This window comes from Boleophthalmus pectinirostris, unplaced genomic scaffold (genome assembly GCF_026225935.1).
Source record: "Boleophthalmus pectinirostris isolate CB_2022bp ecotype Guang Dong unplaced genomic scaffold, ASM2622593v1 HiC_scaffold_22, whole genome shotgun sequence".
NCBI lineage: Eukaryota > Metazoa > Chordata > Actinopteri > Gobiiformes > Gobiidae > Boleophthalmus > Boleophthalmus pectinirostris.
In genome coordinates, this window is record NW_026571190.1 from 10,573,846 (window position 1) to 10,598,582 (window position 24,737).

Consider the following 24,737-nt stretch of genomic DNA (forward strand, 5'->3'; position numbering starts at 1 on the left):
AAAAAAAGTTACATAATCTATTTTAATTTTGTCAAGAATGATTAAAAAAAAATCTGAAAATATTCACATAGTTACACATTTTGTAGTATGATATATTTTTGAAGAAAATGTAAACAATAAGACTGAAACTAATTTATGTCACTGACACAACAACAGTTTTATCCCTAAAAGCTATTGTAAATGTACAATAAAGTTACAAAAGCACACAGTGCAGTACATAAAAAGCAGAATTAATGACTTGAGGAGTTAGTCTATATTTAAAATGAGCCACTGAAGAGATTTATTCAACCCTCCACAGCTCAAATCTGAACATAGTACAGAAAAATACCGAGTTCCTCACTAGTGCAAAGAAAAGGGTGTACGGATGAATGAATTTTTGTGTGTTCTTCTGTATGCAGAGAACTCCTGACAGAAAGCGTTTTCTTACAGGCGTTTTCTCTCTCTCTTTCGCTCTCTCTCTCTCTCTCTCTGTGTGTCTTTTCTCTTGTGAAGTGAGATGATGCTGTGAAAGAAATTTAGATTGTGAAAAGATTTCTTTCAATCTATCTTTGTGTAAATGAATGTGATTTCTACCTGAAACCCAGACCAGTCATTAACATGTGTAAAGGTTCATCAGGCACAACTGTCTCCGCCTTCAGGAAGCCCTTTGTTGTCCTCAACTGTATGTTAATTTAGTACCACCCTCTGAAACCATAGTGACTCTGCTTTGGTATGTATGTAACTTGTATTTCTGTATAAATACTCAGAGCTCAAATGCTCTGAGGAAGAGGGAGATGGGAAGAGACGGGAGGAGACAGGGGTGGCTGTTGAGCTTTGGCCGAAACAAGCCTAGGCCCTGTCCATATCTGCTGTAACAAGAATAAACCTTGGTCTATATTCCAAAAACTCATCGGGCTTCGCAAATGGATTCATTATTTATCTTCAAGAGAGATATATAATTTTTTGACACAACAATTTGGTGTCAGAAGTGGGATCCACGAGTGACCGTCCAGAACACAGCGCAAATGGAATTTTGTCAGCTTTTGTTTTTTCTCGGATGCATGGAGCAAAGAAAGACATAGATGGACATTGGCTTCTGTCCTGGATCATCACCGCTGGATTCGAACAAGATTTGCTTGGTGAACTTTTGCAAAATAAACTTCATTCCATTTAAGATAATTTAATGGAAACCTTCATCTACAAACACTTGGAAATGTTCAAAGGACAGTGTGCCTCCTATTGGAGTTAAATGGACTTTTTGAAACATGCCAAACTCTAACCCTATTCCTATAGGTTTTTTAATTAATCTCACAATAGCTAAAATTCTCATATTTCAATTACTCAATTGACCCTCTTTCAATATTTTTGGCTCAACAATCTCATGCTGCAACTACAGTGTCAACAACAAAGACCATCCCCGCTCTTAATTTCCTCACCTTTGGGACATTCTAGACCACTCTTTTTTAAGCCACTGAAACTAAGATATTGGAAGTTACAAGTGCAAAAACAAAATGGGGAGCAAAACTTCAAGGGAGTATACACCACCAGAAGGTTCCATTGTTGATTTTTTGAGAAGAAAACGTGGAGATAAGAAGTCTTCAGAATTTGGTGCGTTCACTTTAAAGAATGTTCTGGCATTGGAAAACAAGTTATGTGAGATTGAAGTCGAAATGAGAGAAAAAGTAAAATTTCTAATAAAAAAATTAGACAACATTGAAAATTACAAGGACTGTGTCAAAATGTGGAAAGATGAAGCTGAGAGCAAAATAAGAAAATCTATGTACAAACAACCTCTTCTCTTTAAAGATGCAACTGAAATGTATGAATTGAAACAGCCCAACTTGCAGAACTCTTGTCTCAACAGTTGCTGTCTGATCCTTCACCAAATAACTTCTCACAACTCAAAGCTCCACCACCCCCATCACAACAGGACTTTTCATCCACTGCTCAGAGACTACACCGCCATGTTGAACAAGCAACGCTCACTATGCCAATGGTTGAAGTCTCTGGTCAACAAAATCCAACATTAGTTTTCCGTCCATGGACTTCTTCTGAAATATCTGCAGCATCTCAACATCTGCCCAATCCCACAACATCAGGTCAGACTTTTGCTAAAGAACTAAACATGTTTTGTCAAGACTTCAAACCCACTATGAGTGAACTGAGGAGAGTGTTGATCATGAAAATGAAACCTACAGAATGGCATAAAACAGCTGATCAACTGCAGAACATTGAACTGCGATGCAATCATGTGGATTGGAAACATGACTCTAATGCTTTGTATAGAGAAGCTGTGAACAACATCTGCATAGCTATCACCAAAGCCTTTCCTCCCTCCATCGATACTGACAAAATCCAATCCTGCAAACAAAGAGAGGCTGAGGACCCTGAAGCGTTTCTCACATGTTTAACAGAAGTGTATAACACCCACAGTGGATTTACAAGACCTGATCACTTAGGTGTGACTCGTGATGTGGGAAACATACCTGTGTAACTACTTCATCAGTGGACTAAAAACAGACATTTCTTCAGCTGTGAAGAAAACTTGCATTAGCGGGAATGCTGCTCGCCTAACTGAACTGAAAAGACATGCCACACATGCATATGAACAGCTACTGAGAAAGAAAGTAATGAAGCAAGAGAGAATGCAGAAAGAACTGCATATGGCAGCTGTGACTATGTACAATAAGACACATGAAAGTGAAAATCACCAACTAGATTTAAGATTTCAGAAACAACTAAAGACATGTAAGCAGAACAAAGAGAGGAGAAAAGTCAATCGAAAGAACAAGAGAAGATTTTCCAAAGAACCATGCTTTATCTGTTGTCAACTTGGACATTGGAGACGAGAGTGCTCTTTATGCCATGAGCCCTCTGCATTTACACCATCTTCTCCAAGTCAGCTTGTGACCCAAAAGCCAATATGGAACTATAGTACGCCACCACCCTCTTCCCTAACCTGTGATGACGCTACCGCCTGCTGTGCTGACTGTGACCCAGTCACAAGCCCCGCACATGATCCATCTCCAACTTCCTGGGACATTAATGACTTTCATTTGGAAGTAATCTAAAGGCTACTGATGTTTTTTTTGTTTGTTTTGTTTTGTTTTTTTTCCTTTCTGATTTACTTGCCCTCGTATTTTACTGAACATGGGTTTAGTTTTGTTACATTTTGCTTTACATAGTACCTAGAATTTGGACTACTTGAATGTATTCTCCGGAGTAGAATTAAGCAGTCACTACAGCGAACTACCAAACAGTCACTGGGTGAAATTCCCCTCTAGTAGTAACTAGCTAGTGAACAGTCAAATGGGTGAAAGTCCCTGCTCTTTAGCGAACAGTCACTAGGTGAAACTCCTATCTAGGGTTACTGACTAGAAAAAGGCAAAAGGGTGCAATTCCCTGTGTAGTTGAGTGTAAAGACGGGCTGAGACTTTCTCATGAGGGAGAGTAGATTCAAGGGAGCAGTTAAGAATGGAGATATTATGTATTGTAAATGAAAAATGTTTGAAGACAAATGTAAACTTACATATGTGTTGAACTGTTGCAACATGTAAAAAAAAAAAAAAGAAAAAATTGAAAAAAAAATTGAAAAAAAGAAAGAAAAAGAATTGGAAAAAAAAAAAAAGAAAAAAAAAAAAAAAGATTTACATGCAGAAAATTGTGCTAAAATACAGAGTGTGACACCAGAAGTCACTATATGTTTCAGTGTCCTTGGGACCTGATCAGTCAAAACGTATGATTGTAAATTGTGCATTGTCAGAAAATCTGTGTTTAACATTTGAGCCTGTTGTCAACAGTGTCAGCAAGAAAAATGATAGGATCAAGGATCAAGTTAACTGGGTTGCTCATTTTAGAGTTACTTGTTTTTTTTTATATTTTCTTTTTTAATGATATTTGTTTTGTTTTGCTTATTGATTTTTAATGATGTCCTAAAAAAGTCCAGCTGGTACCAGAAAACTCTGTAGTTGTAATTGGTTCCTCCAGAAATTCAGTATATTTTGGTGAGCTCTCTTAAAAACAACATGTGTCTTTGCTCTGATGTCCTGTCCCTGTGTGTGTCCTCTCTGTGTGTGTCTTTGCTCTGATGTCCTGTCCCTGTGTGTGTCCTCTCTGTGGACATGTGTCTTTGCTCTGATGTTCTTTCCCTGTGTGTCCTCTCTGTGGACATGTGTCTTTGCTCTGATGTCCTGTCCCTGTGTGTGTCCTCTCTGTGGACATGTGTCTTTGCTCTGATGTCCTTTCCCTGTGTGTCCTCTCTGTGGACATGTGTCTTTGCTCTGATGTCCTGTCCCTGTGTGTCCTCTCTGTGGACGTGTCTCTCTACGAGAGCCGCTGGATCCTCTGGTTCTCCTCATAGCTCCTCCTCAACCTTAGCAGACTAAGGTTGTTTTGCTTGGATCTTTTAGCCTGAAACTTCAGGTTATAGTACTAACGTTTTTAGAGTTTTTAGACCTCAAGCTCCACACACCAGGAGCACGGTGGCGTCATGTTGCTGCCATCCCTCAGTCGTCCGTGGTACTGCAGTAGAGAGAAGCCTCGCTCAGACACAGCCACAGCTCTGAAGTGATTTAGGCTATATGTAAAAACGAAACTTAACACAAGAGACCGCACTTGACTGCTTGGCTTTCTGTTTTATAAACCCCGAATCTGTTTTTGTCTTCGAACTGTCAAAGGAGGGGCTGTTGAAGAAATACGTCACAGTTCCCGCTTTGTGCCATCATGTCATTCAGAGCAATATTCAGAATTCTTTGAATGAAATTGCTCTTTAAAACATTTGCCTATTATAACTGCTGGCACGCCCACGGAAATAAAAAGAAGACCGACCCATTTGAGATCAAATTTCACGAGAGATTTTTATATATATATCATATGAGGGTTTTTTAACACCACATGCAAGAAAGTGAAGCAAACATCATCAGGTACGTTAACTTTTACTTATTTGGTGGGTAATTTCATGTGGTTGAATTTAGGCCTACTCTGGTCTAGGCTTATCTTTTCTTCTTTAGCCCGCAGCTCTGCTTTAAATCCTATTGATAACAGAGAGTGCGGAAATGATAAAACTATTCAGATTTTTGTGTTGATACCGTGTAGGCTACAAAATATGAAATTAAGTTATTTCCCAATCTGCCTGTCACCATCGCTGTCCCATCTATGTTACACTATCGCTATTTAATCATCGAGGGATTTGAGCCTGTAGCAAATAGTAGCTCTACTTAGCCCTTCACTACGATGCCAGTGAAGCCCCCTTCATTCCTGTGTTCAACACTCTGCTTTCAGATCATATAGAGTCTATATGATCAGTCTATATTATACAATGTATTACAGAAGTGGACTAAGGCAGTGTGACATCACCCATAGCATTCGGCTGCAACCAAATGAAGCTCATTGACCCCTGTTTAAAGGTGCACTGTGCAACTTTTCTAGTGGAGGTCCGCCACCCGCTTGTCTTTATGGAGATGTTATTGCTTTGCCTGAAATATTCCATGGTATGACAGATATCCGTCTTGCATTTACTTATTACGACTGTTTCTATTGCTCAACTTCCCACAGATCTGAATTGTAATGTAGCGTAGTGCTGTGACCTGCTTGTCTCCCTTGTGATCAGTGTTGGGAAGGTGACTTTTAAAATGTAATCCCCTACAGATTACAGATTACACACCCCAAAATGTAGTTTGTAACGTAATCCATTAAATTACTTAAAGTGAGTAACGTAATCTGATTACTTTGGATTACTTGATATTGTCATGTTTTTTTTAAACGACATGAATGTAGCAACCACATTCCTGAAAATTCTTGTTTGTTGTCTTCAAATTGTCTGAGCCCAAGTCTCCATGAATAAGCAACTGTTTGCTGTAGAGAAACAAAGACCATGATATCTTAATATAAGAGGTTTTGTCTGTTAAAAGACAGAAACAAGATAAGCTTTTCCTTCACCATATTAAAAAATATTATTGATAGAGAAATAATTTTTTTACATGAGATCACCTTAAATTATGTCAACCTACTGTTAGGTGTCATGTTGTTTAGACCTGGTTTAGTCCTGGTTTACTCCTGATTTTAGACCTGGTCTAGACCAGGTCTTTAGTTCTGGTTTAGTCGTGGTTTAGTCCTAGTTTAAACCTGGTTCAGTCCTCTTTAGTCTGGTTCTAGTCCTTTAGTCCTGGATTAGTTCTGGTTTAGTCTGGTTTAGTCCTGGTGTTAGTTCTGGTTTAGAGGCGCACAGGAGGAAGCGCGGTTTACGCGAGAAAACACGGTCCACACGCGGCGCACGAGACGGCGGTGTCCGCGCTGTAACTACGGAAGGAGACGTGGTCCGCGGGTTCTCAGGTTGATGACGATGATGAAGGTGTGTGTGTGTGTGTGTGTTTGTGTGTGTTTGTGTGTGTTTGTGTGTGTTGGTGTGTGTTTGTGTGCACGTCCACTCATGTCGCAGGTCAGTCTAGGACAGTAGTGCAGATTTCATGAGTCTATGCAGGTTGTTTTCACCGGTGCCAGTAGCTCCTGTTTCACATTTAAGTTGTAGGCGATTTTATATTAGTTTTTTTTATATATATCTCTCATCGGGAGAAGAATTTCCAAGACACAAATGCGTTTTTACCAATGCACTGCTGCTTCCACTGTGTGACTGACACCGCCAACTTTAATATGACGTTTACGTCGCTCTTATTGCGCGTGTTCTGTTTGGGTTTCCGGCAATGAGTGAAATTACCGAAATAAAAAATTAAATAAATGGGATGTAGCACAAAATGTGAAAACAGGAAAATACCGCCTTGTAATCCACTTATTTCAGCAAAGTAACTGTAATCCAATTACCACTAATTGAAACAGTAACTGTAACTGAATACAGTTACTCATAATTTGTACTCTGATTACGTAACGGCGGTACATGTAATCCGTTACTCCCCAACACTGCTTGTGATAGATCTAAATCTATACTGTGGAACATTCTAGACAAAGCAATAACATTTCAATGAAGATGAGCAGGTGACAAACCCTCCACTAGAAATATTACGCAGGGCACTTTTAAACTACTTCTAATTGAAATACGTAACTATATCATGTCCCTAAACAAAGGATGGAACAGAAAATAACCTTAAAAAATGTATTTAAAAAAACTATTTAATCTGCCCTAAATGGAATTTAGTTATAAAGACCTATATTTAGTTATTACCCAACCTAAATTATTTAATTAGAAAATTTATGTTTTCAAGAAACTCACTCACTCACACTTATGTCAAATTCTAGAAAGAGACAAATGCTGCTTCAATCGTCCAACAAATCAGTCAGCAGAAGTTGCCACACTCTTTAATGAAACCAAAGCAGATGTAAAAGAAGAGTATTTATCTAATGATGGCCAACAAATAATTTTGACAACTAAATAACTCAATAACTTCAGCTGCAAACATATCCAAGAAAGTCTGAAAAAAATAGGTGGAACTTGATTTTTAACAGAATAAATAGGCACAAAATATGATCATTACCTCATAAATAAGCCATTAATAACACCTTTTTCTAAATATTGCATAAAATATACCCTATAATGTCTTAATATTCAAGTACCTGTTTGTTGTTTAATTGCCTCTCATGCTGTTATGATAATGTTGATGAGTTTGCAGTAATGTAATTATATATTTTTTTATTTCAAATGTCTGCTCAGATATAGAAATGGATCAGAAAAAGGCTGTGTCCCCATCTGGTCCCTCTCTTCAATCCCAGAGTCCTCCACAGAAACCAACATCATCTAGTGGCAAAAAACGCAAAAAAAGGTATGATGTTTTTGACATTAAAAGCAAAGATTGTCAGTGGCAGAAGAGAAAACAATTGAACTGGATTGATGGATTGTAACTATTTTTTACCTTCAGTCTGTAATGCTTCCCAAGTTTACAAAGAATTACAAGATTGACTCTCACCAGAGGATGTATATAGTGCACCTCTAGGTAAAAGCAAAGTGCAAAATAATTTATTATGAATATCTCTGTACAAGTATTATTCATTAGCATGGCAAATATGTGGCAGAGAGGGTCATTTGGTATTTTTATGCTGGTATGCTGTATTGCAAAACTCTGTCCCCTGCACTGGAGAGAATGTTGCAAACTCATTGCATTGTCTGACGGTGAAAATAGAGCAGAAATTTAGTTGTGCAGAAAGGTAAAATGAATACTGTAAAACTTCTGATAAACCTGAAGGACCAGACTAATCAATCACTGATAAGAACCAGGCTCACCTACAGCCTGTATAGCCTCAATTAGCTCTTAGTAAACTTACAATTTTTTACAGGAAGAAAAATGTTGCACAGAAGCCTACATCATCGACACAACCACCTCTTTTTTCCAGCGAAAACAAATGTGAAAGGTATGTTTTTTAATTTTAAGAGTTTAGTTTACTCAACGCTATTTGTTCCCATTGGAACATAAGATGACATAGTATACCTTTGTATAATTTATTCCATTAAATCAGGGACTGCAGATTGAAACTAGCTATGTAGCTATAATCTGGTGCAGAATATCTCTTATGCTCTAAATGTATCTGTACATTGTCCCTTAAATAAGGACTCATCTAAAAAGAAAAAAAAAAATCAGTTCTTTCATTAAAAAATAAATAAATAAAAATAAATAAATAAAAAATGGCCCTGTTCCAAATAATATAGGGAACTCAATAAAGAAAATAGAATTCTCTCAACTGGATGGAAGTGTTTTTTCTGACATATACAGCCTGTTTGACTGTCAAAAGGGAAAGAACTGAAATGTAGGACTAAGGTACAAACTGTCATCCATTCACAACTCCACCCTGATGCCCAAACCAAAACAAGGAAAACACTCATTAGGGGATTGAATGATCATACAAAATATGACTCAGGTGACAGTTCACACCTAGACACCTAGAAGTCTTATTTTTGTCCAGTTGACAGAATTCTATTTTCTTTTGCAATCAAACCTACCTCGACAACTAAGGGATTACACAGACAAAACAGGGAAACCAAAGTGTGTTCATGATTGTTTCTGCAGGTTTGAAAGAAGTGCTTCACCATCTGCACCATCTCTACAATCAATGAGCACAGAGAGACCTGATTTATCAAGTGGAAAACCTAAAGACAGGTATAAATGTTCAATGTGTGTGGTTTGACCATTTTTGGCCCATACTACTTTAGTACGTGCTAATATTATAGTATTTATCTGTAAACTTTTCTAGCCGATCCTCATTCAGCCACCCTTTTCACTCATATACTTTAGATGGGCACTTTATTTGGAGGATTGGTCAGTTTTTGACTTTAATAGAAAAGCTGCAATGGATAATTATCTTGTAATACTTGAGGGATCCTATTAAAATTCCCATAAATGTATGATGCTTTGATCTGTCCTTTACTTCGAGGCCTGCGTGTGTGCGCTTCACAGATGTTTTCAGTCTTATTCACGTTTAAGCATTAAGTAGAAAAGATACATGGACTCGTGGCAATCTGAAGAGTGCGGACATGAGAGTGGACAGTTTTATTTGTCAGAAAGCTGCTGGGCTGATGACATTCCAGTCTTAAAGACAGTGCTGAGCAGCTTTTATTTGCAGACATCCTCAACATCCTGATGAGCCAGGCCAGGGTATTACCTGCCTGCTCAAAAAGCTCTACCATTATGTCTGTAAACAAAAAGTAAAATCAATCTCATTCAATGCCTTGTAGACTTGACCTGAAAACATTTCAATGGCTTGTTTTGAATCACATGGGACATGTCTCTCTGCAAATTTGAGATAGACAGATCAAAGGCACAGCCGTGAGTACTGTTGACTCTACTCTACAATTTGCCGGGAGGAAAACAGTCTTTAGTTGAAGAAAATCTGCCTCATATTGGCCTCATATTCAATTAGAAACAGGATGTGTAATCCTTCATCATCAAGCTAAATCTTGGCATCAACATTGCAGTGCAGAGTGAAATGTCTTAAACATTTTTATTGAAATGTAACAGAAATAGCAAATTCACATGTCAAATCTTGCGCCAAGCGAGGCTCACTATAAAATGAGAAACGAGTTGCTATTAATATTATATCTAAACTGAACCAGAATACAGGGATTATTATTCAAAACCTCATGGGGGAAGATCCCAAGACTCTCCAGAGGTGTATAATTTGTTATATGTGCTTTAAAAAATACTTCTTAAATAATCACTGAAAGTTGTATTATATGCTGCCCTCATCTACACCAGAATATTAACGTTGGGAGAGTCCATATGGATTTTGGACTTGCTGACAGATTTAACAAATTAAAGTTTAATTGGCTGTCACGCAGGTTCACCGCAATGGTCCGATATGGATTTTTTTTTTAGCCGATATCCGTCTTGCTGTTGGGGCCATCAAATTTATGTGAATTTATGTGAAGTTTACAAATTAACTTATTGCTAAGGTGAAATTAAAATAAAATCAATTTATCTGGGATATAAATTTATACTTTCACACTTTTCAAAAAGAAAACCTTAAAGCATTGAGTGAGGACAAAGATATGTCATGCATAACCACAAGAGTATGTCTTGAGTTGCTCTTCTCCCTGCTGCACCTCAAGCCGTAAAATGTTTTATATCTCCGAATCACACCAACCTCATAGACCTGCCTACAGGAGGGAGGCGGACCGGCTTGTGTCCTGGTGTAGTGGCAACAACCAGGAGCTCAAAATGTGTTATTTGTGTTCTGTGTGGAGAAAGTGATGGACTGCAGCCTCTAGGGTTGTCAAAGTATCAAAAAACAGATACTAATTGATACTAGAACTAGTATTGAAACTAGATACTCATTTGGAGCCGGTATCAATACAAAAAAGTAACATTCATAGGACAGAAATGAGTGTTTCTGGAATAGCTTTAGAATTATCTAGGCAAGAGCTGTATCGGGAATAAGTATTACACAGATATGAGGCCAGATGGTAATATAAAATAAAGTACTAGGATTTATGTTGAAAATAGCATTCTGTTGTCTGTTTTTAATATTATTGTGGTATCGGAATCAGTATTGAGTATCAGGTCTACTCAGTGTTGTAATCAAGTTTGATAGTTTAGTATTGTGACAACACTAGCAGCTTCCCATCTTTCCAGGATCTGTACATCTCTAGAATTCAGGGGTGAGCAGGTTAAAAAACAGTTGACCCTTCTCACCCTGGACACAGACTGTTTGAGCCACTCCCTTTGGGCAGGAGGCTACTGTCCATTTGGACCAGAACCTCTAGCCACAAAAACTGTTTCTTGAATATGATTAATATGAATGGTGTATAATAAAGTAAAGTTTTTTTTGTAAAAAATAATATATCCATTATTATCTCTTCTGAAGGTTTGCTATCCGGAGTACATCACCAACTTCACCATCTCTACAATCAATGAGTACAGAGAGACCTGATTTATCAAGTGGAACATGTAAAGACAGGTATGGATTAGTCCTTTGTGTGTATTCTCTGATATTCCGACTTGGTGTTGTGATCAGTTTTGTTATCATTTTTTGTAACAGGAATGTGGCGCCTGCAGAACTTTCAGTCCACGGAAGACTTGCTGGAAAAGTAAGTAAACCTACAGCGTGGTTAATCACAGCATTTATTACTTCAAATGTGTTTTTATCATCCTCATCTTCATAGGGTGAAGACAAGGCATTTCCACCAATAATGGAAGACTGGACAAAAGAAAATGTTCGACATTGGCTAATAACTCACCTTCGTATTTCACCAAAGGTTGCACAGAATCTGTATGACCAAGAGGCCTCGGGAGCATGTTTAGTGTCCTTTGAGAAACAGGACCTTATAGAGTTAGGAGTTCCACCAGCTCCAGCATTACAGATCCTACGACAGGTGGAAAGGTTCAACAGGCGCTCTGAGCTGAGTGCACGGCATCAGGAATCAGAAGAGCCAGAGAAAATAGCTCAGGATAAATTTGAAATCCAATCTGTGACAACAGATTCAGGATTTCACAGTGTGAGAGATGATTTTGAAGAGCAGATCACAGAGCAGACACAGATACAGCAGATACAATCCCTTTCACAGACAAAGCGAGCCTTGTGCGTGCTGCGTCCTTTTGACAAAAGCAGCGCACCTGTGTTTTACACAGAGCACCACTTCCTCCCCAGTATGGCAGGACCTAGTAATCTCCTAGAGCCTGTTCACGAATACAAAATTCTACCAGATTCAAAACAAATCAGCCAAAAAGAAGCCCTGTTTGAGTTCACTAATGAAATGTTTTGTTTTGCTGCGAGCTGCATGAATTCACGCACCAATGGGACAATTCATTTTGGAGTAAATGATGAACCAGGCCAAGAACATGGTCGAATAATAGGCCACAAAATCAGCTCAATCAGTCTTTACAGTGAGGCATTTGAATCAGATTTAAGTAAATACTTTGAACCGCAGCACATACACTCTGCCAGGATATGCATCAGGCCTCCTGTGTTTGTCCAGGTTCAACGTGAAGATGGAACAGCATCAGACAAATGGGTGATTGAGGTGGATGTGGTTCCTCTGTATTCTGAGACTAAGGAGAGAGTCTTTTACACTATTCTGAATATTCCATCCACAGATAAGAATCAGCAGCAGTCCAAAATTGATTGTCTTTTTGTGCGAGAAGGATCCAGAAAAGTCAACATTTTATCAGATTCAAATCCACGTGTGTTTCAAGATAAAATTAAAGAAATCAATAAAAAAGTAAAGTGTTGGTCATCAGCTCGTAGAACAGCAGAAGAAAGGTATAAACCTCCCCCTCCCTCTGAGCACCAGGGTCAAAGACTGAAACAGCTGATCACTCGTGGACAAGATTCACTTTCTGATTCCATGCAAGTGTTCGTTGTTACTGACAAATGTCATTCAAGCCAATTGGAGCACATGGACTTTTTGAAAGAACTGAACTTGTTTGCAGTTTTGGATTTTGACCCAGAGTCTGACACGAATGGAACCTGCCACTTTTACAGAAGAGACCGTGCAGCCAATCTGCATTTCCCACACATGTACACAACACAAGACAGCACTTCGGTTATAGCTAAGCTAAATCTGTTTAAACAAACTAGCTGGGTCTTCTGTAATGGACGTGCTGGTGAAGAGAATGACTCAGAGAGACCTCTCTCTCAACGCGAGTGGTTGAAGAAACGTTCTGTAGACATTAACAACATGGTGTCTTTTCTCTGTAGTCCTGACTTGCTTCCTAAACACAGATTATTGGTCCTGATCATTCTTCACTCTCCTATTTCTGACATCTCAAGCCCTATTCTAGAAATTTTATGTGCACTGTATCGCTCTTTAGAAGGAATGGACAACATGCTTTGTCTTTGCAAAGATTCCACAGTTTTCAGCCACTGGAAGAACTTGGTGGAGAATCGCTGTAAAGAAGACATCAGCAATAAATGCATCTACAGTTTGAGCTTACATGAGATCTCCAGCACCATAAAGAAACTGAAAGAGCCCCAGACACGTGCCTCCAGAAGGTATTTGCCTTCCACAGGTTCTAGCTCGGTCCTACTGGAAAAGAAAGAAGAAGAGATGATGACAGATTTGGAAATATTGTGTGAAAATGAATGTGAGAAAACAGAAATAGAAACAAACAAATCCTTTGAGGAGTTCAAGAAGAACACAGAAGAGGTGTTTTACAGGGGAGGCCAAGTGTCATGGTGGAACTTTTACCTGTCAGAGCAGCCAGGCAGCCTGCCCTTCATCAGACGAGACAAATATGATGACCTACACCAGCTCGTCTGCCCAATTCAGGGCCACACCTCTCCTTGTGTGATTGTGTCTCTGTTCCACCACCCAGGTTGTGGAGGCACTACTTTAGCCAAGCACATACTATGGAGCTTAAAAAACAAATTCAGATGTGCAGTTGTTAAAAACCAAATGGCAACAAATAAAGAGATTGCATTGCAAGTCAGGACACTGCTCACATATGGTAAACAAGACCAGTCAAGCTACACACCAGTTCTGTTGTTGGTAGACAACTGGTATGATTTTGGTGACTTAAAACACTGTATCATTAATGCTGTTACAGACAGAAACCAGTCCAACATGGTTGTTATTCTGAACTGTGAAAGAACACCATTCCCTGATGCAGCCTCAAGACACAGTGACCATCCAAATGTGTTCATCAGTGCCAAGCTCTCATCAAAAGAGAAGGATTTGTTTTCAGAGAAATATCAGGAACTCAAAGACAACCATGACAAACCAGACACTTTCTATGCATTCATGATCATGAAAAATGATTTTAGCAAAGACTACATTAGTGACTTAGTGAACAACATTCTCAAAGATCTAGAAGTTGATTCCCCACAGGGCAAACTTTTGTCTTTTCTAGCTTTGCTGAACGCATATGTCAATGGGTCCTACATGTCCCTCTCTTTATGTGAGGAGCTGATGGGGATTAGAAACCCTCTTTGGAGGCAAGAATCCCTGGAAGATAAAATGAACCCATATTCCACTCTCCTGATAACTTTCACTGTTGAGGAACATGGCACTTACCAAGCAGTGCGGCTCTTACACCCAATGATTGCTGAAAACTGCATCAAAGTTTTCAAAGAGCAACAACTGTCTGGTCTTTCTGATATAACCATTGACTTGTTGTTCTGTGAGAAGCTCTATAGAACATGCATGGGAAAGGATTTCCTGAACCAATTTATCCAAAGCATGTTAGTCACACGGACCAGGCGAGAGCAAGGAGATGACAAGAACACGTTATTTTCACCTTTGATCGAAAACATTCAAAAAGAAGAAGGTTTTGATAAGGTTAAAGAAGTCCTTGAAAGAGCCATAGAGAGATTTGACAGAAGTGCAACATTGCCTCAAGCTCTGGCTAGGCACATGTGTCTTAATGAGAAAGACTTTGACTCTGCTCTCAAATGGGCCCTAGATGCGCAGAGCAAAAGATCTAACTCCTACATTGCAGACACAGTGGGACAGGTGTACAAAAGCCAGCTCAAAAAGCTCATTGAAGATTCTGAAGATTCTAAGGAAATGTCTCCAGAATCACTTGATGAAAGTTTACAGTTAGCATCTAAAGCTGTGTCTGCATTCAGGGACTCTCAGGAACTAGCAAAGAAAGATGACCAAAATGATCAATTTGATCAGCACTTCAAAAGAGGCCATACTTCATACAATTTGTCAGGCTATCTTGGAGAAACAGAGGTTATAATCATGCTTCTTGAATTCATCACTAAACCTCTTGTTTTCTCGGCCAATGACAGACACAAAAGAGACAAACTATTACAGTTTCTGAGAGGTCAACATCCTGTTACCAACTTGTATGATCAAAATGACCCAGGAATTAATGCAATTGTCAATGTCCTGAAAGTTCATGAAAGGTTTTTGCTTTTGTTAAAACCAAGGCTAAAGGAAAACTTTACTTTTTATGAGAACTACTTCACATACTTGAGACCAAGACATGTGCCTCTCAAAAAGGAAACAGTGGGATGAAAGAAACAAACGTAAGATCTCAGATCTTTTTAGGAAGTACATCATGCTATTTAGTTGTTCAGAAGAGGAAAAACAGTATGAACGGGCAAGAAACCCCAAACTAAGTCAACAGCAGGTGATAGTTGATCACCGTCGTGACCTGGAGATGATGCAAGCTGATTCTTTTGCAGGTCTTCTGCAGAGTTTGAGCCACAAAGACTCAAAGGGAATGGAAAACATTTATGAGAAATGGAAGTTCATCTTTGAACATTCAGGAAGCAAATTTCCACACACTTTCGACACACTGAATTACATCTTAGCAAACATTGTTCTTCACAGCGTCACACCAGACTCTAGACGGCTGAAGAAATATGAGGAGTTAGTGGCGCTCCTTAATGATGTTCTGCAGAGGGAGGGCACTCGATCCAACCTGCCTGAGCTCTATTACCTCTGCATGCTACTGATGTGGCCGTCCAAAGACCAGTCCCTCAAAAACTTAAAAGAGTACAACAACATCAGCACCTACATCACATCAGCCAAAAGGTCCTTCCATAAGCGCTTCAGTTTCATCTTTCCATCAAGAAGTGCTATTGCTCATTTCTTTCTTGGAAAGTCAAGTGGTTTAAAACGGATAGTTAGCAAAGCAAAGCTTGACCACATTTTGCAGGAATCAAAATCTACTGAACAAATAAAAAACCTTTGGCATACTGGGTTAGTATGGAATGATACTATTATCCAAGAGAAGCTGCTAAGAGTTAAAGGAAGATCTGAAAACGGTGACATTTATGTCACTTACGGTGCCAGCACTAAAATAATGATCCGTCCTGCCTACCTTGGGGATATTCGCAGTGGATACAGTCGAGAGGAAGTATCTTTTTACATTGGCTTCACCTTGGAAGGTCCTGTGGCTTACGGAGTCAAATATGAAAGCTAAAATAGAGTATGAATGCGTTCAGATATATTAGAAAAATCTAATCATCTGAGCCTATCCACTCATCTAGCTGCATACCCAATCGTATACATTGGGTATATGATTGTCATTAACAGTTACTGCTGCTACAAATAAAATATACTTATAATCTGAAGATTGCTGTACATAGGAGTTAAATGTTATTTACTTGACAACATTTACTTCCTAAATGTATTACTTTTTTTTTTTAACATGTCATGTAAAAGGCAACTTTTTAGAGATGCAGTAGATATTAATTGTAATTAAAGTGATTATTGATAATATATTATAAATTTGTGTGTATTGGTAATCTGTACGTTTTTACATTTTTAATTATGTCTAATTTCTCTAATGTTTGCATAATGTACTTAACTGTGTACTGAATATCCTGCAGATGAAATATTGTAAATTATAGTGGAAGCTTTACTTCATCCTACTCCGTTTTTGAACACTGAATATTTAAAAAAAAAATTGCCTTATTTTTCATTGAATGGACATGTTTTGAAAGTTGAATGTTGTGCTTTCTTACATAAAAAAAAAAAAAAAAATTCTAATAAAGTAACAGTATACACTACCATATGACTTGTGTACCTGCCCAGTCCATAATGCAGTTATTTCTATTGTAGTGATCTGATATGGCTGATTTTAGGATTTATTTTTACTTCATCCTTGTCTTGTTGATTCTCCCCAATGTTGTCCTCTCAGAACAAGTTACTGAGACTGCTTCTGAGACCACCAGATGGAGGCAGGCTTGATTATTCTAATGGATCTTCCAGAGATCTGTCAAACTGACCACATGCAAGGCAACAACAACTCTTAATAGATATGTCACAGCAGTCAGCTGACACCTCGGAGGAAGAAATCCAACCATTACAACTGTAACCACTGTTGAGTAAATAGGCAATAGCTTTTGGGTATTACAGGTTTTATTAGAAGAAAACACAAGTTGATAAAAAACAAAGAAAAGAGAATACATCTTCTAAATACAAAATAAATAAATATTTCAGATTTTGAAAAAAGAAATAATAAAGTGGCTTGTCAATGACCTCTGACACTATGTAAAATAATGCACATAGCATGTATCTGGCTGTGATCTGGAAGTGGATCTCGAATCTGGTTGTTCATTTTAATTGAATGTTACAAATAGCCGAGTGTTAGCTGAAGCATGTATCTATATTAAAATAAAGCTATAACATGGTGTTCACATTTTCCACCAGTACTTATTGTCCATCTTCCACCATATGATTTTTAAGGATTGACTGATAATTTTAGTGAGACTTTGACTGGACCTGGGGTCACAGACCTTTAGTCAAACTCACAAGTGGTATATGACAAGGGCTCATTAAATTGTTAGGTCTTGCAATTGCAAAATTATTTCTAATCTAGATAACCTACATGCAAGTAAATCTGTCACATGAAACAAATATCAAAACACACATTTACAATGGGCACTTTGACAGTAATTGTGTTAATAATCCACCCAGATTTGTCCTTCTCTATAATTTCTGAAAAGTATAGTTCAGTAAATATGTTTTATTAATTTATGATTCAATTAAGGGGGATTTCTGAGTCTACATTTTACATTTCCTGAAAAAAGAAAGTTTTATTATAAAAGTTTAATTATCAAAAACACTGAAGGTGCACAGTACAATTTTTCTAGAGGGGAGTCTGCTACCATAATAATGCCATTGCTTTGCCTGGAATGTTCCACAGTATGGAATTACACTTTCTTTCATATTTTACATTTATTAAATTAAAGGTGTTTTATTGTCGACACATACATTCTTACTCTGAGCAGGGTCACCTCTTCACAGATCTAACTTGTTGCTTGGTCTGGTGGCATCACCACTTTGTTTACATGGAGTGATAGATTACTGTTACTGTATACTGTGGAATGTTCTGGAAAGCAAAAACATCTACATGGAGACAAGCAGGTTTTAGACCCTCCTCCAGAAAAGTTGCATTGTACACCTTTAACAAGATAACAAAAGACAACATTTATAGGGAATAAGTATGGACAATAAGTTCCACTGTAGCCTCTCCAGATAAATTTCACTCAATAGTAGAGAGAGGACAGATGATCAGTGGAGCCTCATTTTTGCCCGACTTGTTGGTGCAGGGGCTGAAGAAGGGCAGGATGACGTCGGTAAACCTGTCGCTGAAGGAGTATATGAGCGCTCTGGCGTCCACATTGTAGAAAGACACCATTCCTTTGTCATAATCCAGGAAGACGCCGATGCGAGAGGGCCGCTGGGTCAGGGTGAGTGGGGTGGACGGCTCAGTTCTGAAGGCGTAGTCTGTTTTATCGCGTAAACTCAGGAACCAGTATCTGTGAGCCGGGCTGACTGTGATTTTACCCTTTCTGCACACGGAGCGACTTGCTATGCCAAGGTCCCAGTCGGTCTTACTGCCAACTTCCACCTGCAATGCACAAGACTCAGGGTTAGTGGTAAGAATATTATATTGTGATGGGCCCAAGTTCAGATCTGGTTTAGTCCTGGTGGTTCATGCTGGTGGTTAAACTTTTTTTTTTGCAACTAAGCTGTATACATGATGTTTTAGACGCAGGGTTGTCAAACTCAAATTAACAGAGGGCCAAAATTAAAAACCGGGACTAAGTCAAGGACCAAACTAAATAGTTTAAATAAATAATATCTCTATATCCTATCTGTAGCCAGTGGGCCAGCTCTAATACATATTTGATATGATTTGCGGGCCAAATATAATTATATTGCAGGCGAAGTTCGGCCCCTGGGCCTGAGTTTGACATCTGTTTAAGCATTATTTTCCAAAGACTCGTGACCCTCAGGTGGGTCCCAAGAGATTTGTTTTGTGGGTCGCCTTGTTACGATCTCCATGTAGATCTGCAATATGCAGTTCTGACACACGAGAGAGCTAATGAGTCACTGAATCCTATCAGCCTGCCCTGAACAAGTTTTCCTGCAGCTAAAGTTAAGAAATATTTGCTTGGTTGTTAAAAAGAAGGGTGATAAATCAGCAAAGGTCAGTGCATTTCAGGATTCTTATGGATACCATTTACTGCTGGTTCAATTACTGAGTAATACTAATTGTTCACTCAGTCAACAATAAAATATCCTCATTAATGTTCAAAAATGGTCAAATTCACTTTTTTTTTTTTGTGATATACGAATAATGTCTACTGGCTTGGGTCGTGACTTTTAAAATATGGGTCCCCCGAAAAAAGTTTGGGAAACACTGTTTTAGAGGCATTAATCTATTCTTCCTTTTCTGTTCTATTTTTGCCATGTCAGTAGGTTAATTTGAAGCTTTGAGATTTAAAACAGTCAAAGAGAATGTGTGGTACCAGCTATACCTGATTTAATTGGTGTTTTATTGTTTGATAATCAGGAAGTTTGTGTGGACATTTGTGAAAAGTTAGTGCTTATAAACTCATCGCAGCGAATAGTTAGTTATGCTCGAAATGCATCAGGAGTGAGGAATAACTTTTGGACCACTGCAAAGGATTTAAAATGAACTAGTTCTGTTTTCCACATCTTTAAGACAGTACAAATCAGGTGCCTTTAAGTTTAAAGTGAGTATAACCTGACCCTGGCTCCACCCACCTCCCAGTAGTGGCGGCCGCAGTCAAAACCCTCCCTTGCCAGAGCACAGACCACACGGTCAAATCGCTCAGGGCTGTCAGGGACTATTTGGTGCTTGTCTCCACAGAACACCTGCTTCCCATCCAAAGAGATGACCAGGCGAGGGTGAGATGTGTTTGGGTCCAGCGTGATGTCCTCTGGTGGGGACATGGAAGAGGGTTTGAAAGTCACTTTAAAGTGCATATGACAAGTTACAGAGTACTTTTTCCACCAACACATCACATATTTAACAAAATTCTTTAAGATTTTGAAAAAAATTTCCCTAACTTTGTGTATATTTAAACTGTTTCTTTTGATGTTTTTTGGAGACAAAGCTAAAATAATCTTTACATTTAGCCTGGTCCTGATCAGGTATTGCCCAAATAAGCCAGACTTTGACTTTAGCTCACTTCATGGAATATAGAATTTGGAAAAAAAAAAAAAACAAAACATAAGTGTTTAAAATAGATGTTTTTGTTCTTTTTAATAAGCAAAAATCCATCAAGTAAACATGTGTAGTGAAGGCCCTTAAAAGCAGATGTATTATGTAAAATCATTGCTTATTTTCAAGATTCACTAGCACCGGTATACGCCCACTGCTTTGTACAAATTGTATTTTCTTAATTGGTCATAGATTAAGATTCTGTAGCAGACACAAGCACAAAAGGTCCTCTTTAAACATGAGACTCATTATGCAAAATAAAAATGTCTGAGCAGTGACACATAAGTTATACAATGTAAACATAGAGAAACACAAGTCAGTTAATAATACAAGTAGTCAATAAACATACCTGCGTATTCCTGGACTTTTTTGACCTCTGGATAAAGAGAAAACATTACAAATTTCTGTAAGTATCACACATGAAATATGAAATAAAATGTGTGGTTCTGTAAGTGTAATTGATATTTACTTGGATTGTACTTGATCACAGACTGCTCAAATTCTGGTTTCTGTCCTTTCCCTAAACAAAAAGATGAATATTATTCTCATGACATTGGATTTGTTTGTTTATTTTGAGGCTCTTATATGATTGGACTTAGACAAAACTTAATTTATTCAGAAGGAAATGACCTGGACACCGTAGCTCACACATTACAATATAATAACACAATGATAATAAGCGTACAGACTTCTGTGAGTCTGCACATCTCCTCTTTGAACCTCTCCATGGTCTGAGTGATGTTCCTCAGGATGACACCAGAGGGCAGCTCTGAGCCCACAGCTGCACTGGACCAGTCCTTGGTTTGAGGAAGAGCAGAGAGAGAGGAGAATGTCTGTGGAGAAACAAGACAGGTGAGAACATGTGAGTGAGGACAGGTAAAAACAAGTGAGGACAGGTAAAGGCAGGTGAGAACAAGTAAAGACGGGTAAGGACAGGTGAAAACATGTGAGGACAGGTGAACACAGGTGAGAACAGGTAAAGACAGGTGAAAACATGCGAGGACAGATGAATAAAGTGTGTCCAAACTGTAAAAGGTGTGATTTTTTTTTTTTAACAAATAAAAATGTATATTTATATTTAGTGCTGTCATGCGATTAAAAAAATTGAGAGATTAATTAATTATGATCTGTAATTAATTAATCTAATTAATCTCATTTTAATCTCACCTAAAAATTGCTGAGAAAAGCCTTCAATTTGAGGTATTTTCATTTAAATTCATTATTACATTATTGTGGCAGATCAAAAGACTAATATAGATTTTAAAAAGTGACTTTATAAAGTCATTTATTGTTTAACAAATCTCTCCAAATTGGCTGTTGAGCCCAAGTCTCCATGAATAAGAAACTGTTTGCTGTAAAGTAGCAAAGACGAGGAAATCTGAACATAATAACTTTTGTCTACTTAAAGACAATAAAAAGTCCAGTCTTTCCTTAACCATATTAAAAATATTATTGATAGAGAAATGCTTTATATATGAGATCACTGGTTTTAGTCCTGGTTTAGACCTGGTTTAGACCTGCTTTAGTCCTAGTTCAGTCCTGGAATGGATTAATCCTGGTTTTAGTCCTGGTGTTAGTTCTGGTTTAGTCCTGGTTTAGACCTGGTTTAGTCCTGGTTTAGTCCTGGTTTAGACCTGGTTTAGACCTGGTTTAATAATGGTTTAGTCCTGGTTTAGACCTGGTTTTAGTTCTGGTTTTAATTCTGGTTTTAGTTCTGGTTTGAGTTCTGGTTTAGTCCTGGTTTAGACCTGGTTTAGACCTGGTTTTAGTTCTGGTTTTAGTTCTGGTTTAGTCCTGGTTTAGACCTGGTTTAGTCCTGGTTTAGTTCTGGACTGGATTAGTCCTGGTTTTAGTCTTGATGTTAGTTCTGGTTTAGAGGCGCACAGGAGGAAGCGCGGTTTACGCAGCGTAGCGAGAAAACACGATCCACACTCGGCTCACGGGAGCACGTCGGTGTCCGCGCAGTGTCTACGGAAGGAAACGTGGTCCGCGCGTTCTGAGGTTAATGACGATGATGAAGGTGTGTGTTTGTGTGTGTTTGTGTGCGTGTCCCCTCATGTGGCAGGTCACTATAGGACAGTAGTGCAGACATCATGAGCCTATGCAGGTTGTTTTCAGGCGATATTATATTTGTTATTTTCTTTTATATTTCACGTCGGGAGAATAATTTCCAAGACACAAATGTGTTTTTCCCTGTGCACTGCTGCCTCTGTTCTACTGGCTCTTCGACCTCGTCCATTGTGCGCCTGACGCCGCCAACATGAACATGATGTTTACATTGCTCTTACTGCGCGCGTTTTGTGTGGCTTTCCGGCAATGAGTGGAATTACCGAAATAAAAAAATTATAAATGTGTTTTTTTTGTGTGTGTGTGTGTGTGTTGTTGTCCCAACAACACATAAAAACTGGTTTTATAATAAAGAAACTCACATACAGAAACACTAAAGTTAGAGATTAAAAATGAGATTAACGCGATTAAAAAACATAACGCGCTAAATATAACTGTAATTAATTAATCGCAATTAACGCGATAATTTGACACCACTATTTATATTAAATATGTGGAAACCATCTGATTTCGCAGCATTAGGATTCGTTCACTCGACGGTAGTCCAGTACTTTTTTAATTTAACCAATTGTTGCTGTTTGGTCATGATGTATGTAATACGCCGCTAACGGGACCACCTGGTATATTAAGCTTTTCCCAAATCCCGTAGGAAAAACGGCAATAACGTCTTTCCCATTGATAAAATTCACCAAACATTCTCTTTGTTCCGGCTTTAAAATCCTCGATCTTGGGAATCGTTGCCAACACAGAATGTATGGCTTTGTCTACATCCATCTCACTTTGTTTACTGTTGTCATGGCTTCACAGCTCTTCGGTGATTGGCCGGTGCACGGTCTACAGCTTCCTGGGTTCTTGCAAATCATCTAGTATATTCCGATTCCTGACCTAATCGCTGGAGAGAAATTAAATTAAGCGGAGGCACTAGGCGGCGCCAGCCTGGCTTGAACATCAGGCTCAGTAATGTAACAGTCATTGAGAAAACACACCCCACCAGAAAAATTACTTAGTGCACCTAAATTTCATTCACATATAAACTACACTACTACTATATGAGCAAGTAAATGGAAGTTCACATATTTTGATTATATATCCCCAGACTATGTTTTGTAAGTACTTTTGGCAGTGTAAGTTTGTGTGAGCTCTTACAGTGAGGAGTTGTATGTAGTTGTCAGTCTGGGCGAGTTGGGTCAGAGTGGCTCTCCTCTTCTTCAGTTCTGATAGTTCTTCTTCCAGTTCTTTCAACAGCTTCTGAGCCTTGTGCTCTGCTGCTCTGCGACTTATCTCTATAACCTAAGACCAGCAAGAACTTTTATTTACAATGGATCAAAAATTACAAAAGTTACAAACAGCTCTAACATTCAGTAATCATAATCAGTTTTGATGTGAATGTCTATTCCGTAGACATTACTGCCGTTTTTTGACTTCCATATGCTGTCCTAGATAACTGTATAGTCTCTTAAAGGGCCTATATTGCAGTATTTTTTGTGATCTATGTTATAATGTTGTTTCCTCATCAGAACAGACCTGGAGTTGTGTTTTGTTTCATTCACACATGTTTAACACACAAACCCTGCATATTTAGTCTATTTCACTCAAAACACCTTGTTCCACCTTGTGACGTCATGTGGTAATAGACGTGCTAGAAGTGCTTCACTGTGTTTTTAAACTCCACACACCTTCACTAGAATCATATGGAAGATTTCAGCCCTTGAATTGCCAATCTCTCCTGATCTAAAGGTAAAAGGTAGCTGTAACTTGAGATTACTGCTTCATGACATCACAAGGTGGAACAGAGCATTTTGAGTTTTGAAGATGTAGAGAGACTAATAAACCAGAATTACTCAAACATGTGTGAATGAAATAAAACACAATTCCAGGTATGTTTTCGATGGAGTAACAACATTATAACATGGCTTATAGCTCATAAGAATCCATTTTGTGTGATATGGGATGTTTAAAGGTACAGGGTGTTTTTGGTGGAAAGTGTGGCATGGAGATGTTATTGCTCTGCCTGGAATGTTGCCTGGATTGTTCCACAGTATGGCATTAAAATTATCTCCATGGAGACAAGCAGGTTGCTTAACTAGGCCATGTCACTGGACGGATCTGTGAAGAGATGTTTATGATCACAATACAAATGTATATTGTGATTATGTTTATGTTTGTCAAGTTGTTTTTGAACTATAAAAACACTTGTAATAAAATAAATATGAAATGTATGTTTAATGCCATACTGTGGAACATTCCAGGTAAAGCAATAACCGCCTCCATGGAGACAAGCAAGTGGCGTACCCTCCACTAGAAAAATTACATACTGCA

At 38.4% G+C, this 24,737-nt stretch overlaps 1 protein-coding gene and 1 pseudogene across 1 annotated transcript; one reads left to right on the forward strand and one right to left on the reverse strand.

Moving 5' to 3' along the window:
• Positions 1 to 4,599: 4,599 nt before the first annotated feature.
• Positions 4,600 to 16,881, forward strand: LOC129410332 (sterile alpha motif domain-containing protein 9-like; annotated as a pseudogene).
• A 345-nt stretch (positions 16,882 to 17,226) lies between these two features.
• Positions 17,227 to 24,230, reverse strand: LOC110156375 (erythroid membrane-associated protein-like). The gene is made up of 6 exons (XM_055158218.1): positions 23,565 to 24,230; positions 21,037 to 21,184; positions 20,821 to 20,871; positions 20,701 to 20,727; positions 19,892 to 20,067; positions 17,227 to 18,728 (listed from the first exon to the last, which is right to left on the reverse strand). The coding sequence occupies exons 2-6, from the start codon at positions 21,077 to 21,079 to the stop codon at positions 18,360 to 18,362; spliced, it is 666 nt and encodes a 221-aa protein (XP_055014193.1). The 5' UTR covers positions 21,080 to 21,184; positions 23,565 to 24,230; the 3' UTR covers positions 17,227 to 18,359.
• Between the last annotated feature and the right edge of the window lie 507 nt (positions 24,231 to 24,737).

What these genes read in the sequence shown, in the direction of transcription:
- LOC110156375 (XM_055158218.1), bottom strand. Translation starts at nt 21,079, where the DNA reads ATGGAGAGGTTCAAAGAGGAGATGTGCAGACTCACAGAAGTCT. An exon ending in GTGCAGACTCACAGAAGTCT is followed by an intron (nt 20,872 to 21,036) that starts GTACGCTTATTA and finishes CTTTTTGTTTAG; the next exon opens with GGAAAGGACAGAAACCAGAA. An exon ending in GCGGCCGCCACTACTGGGAG is followed by an intron (nt 18,729 to 19,891) that starts GTGGGTGGAGCC and finishes TGTGCATTGCAG; the next exon opens with GTGGAAGTTGGCAGTAAGAC.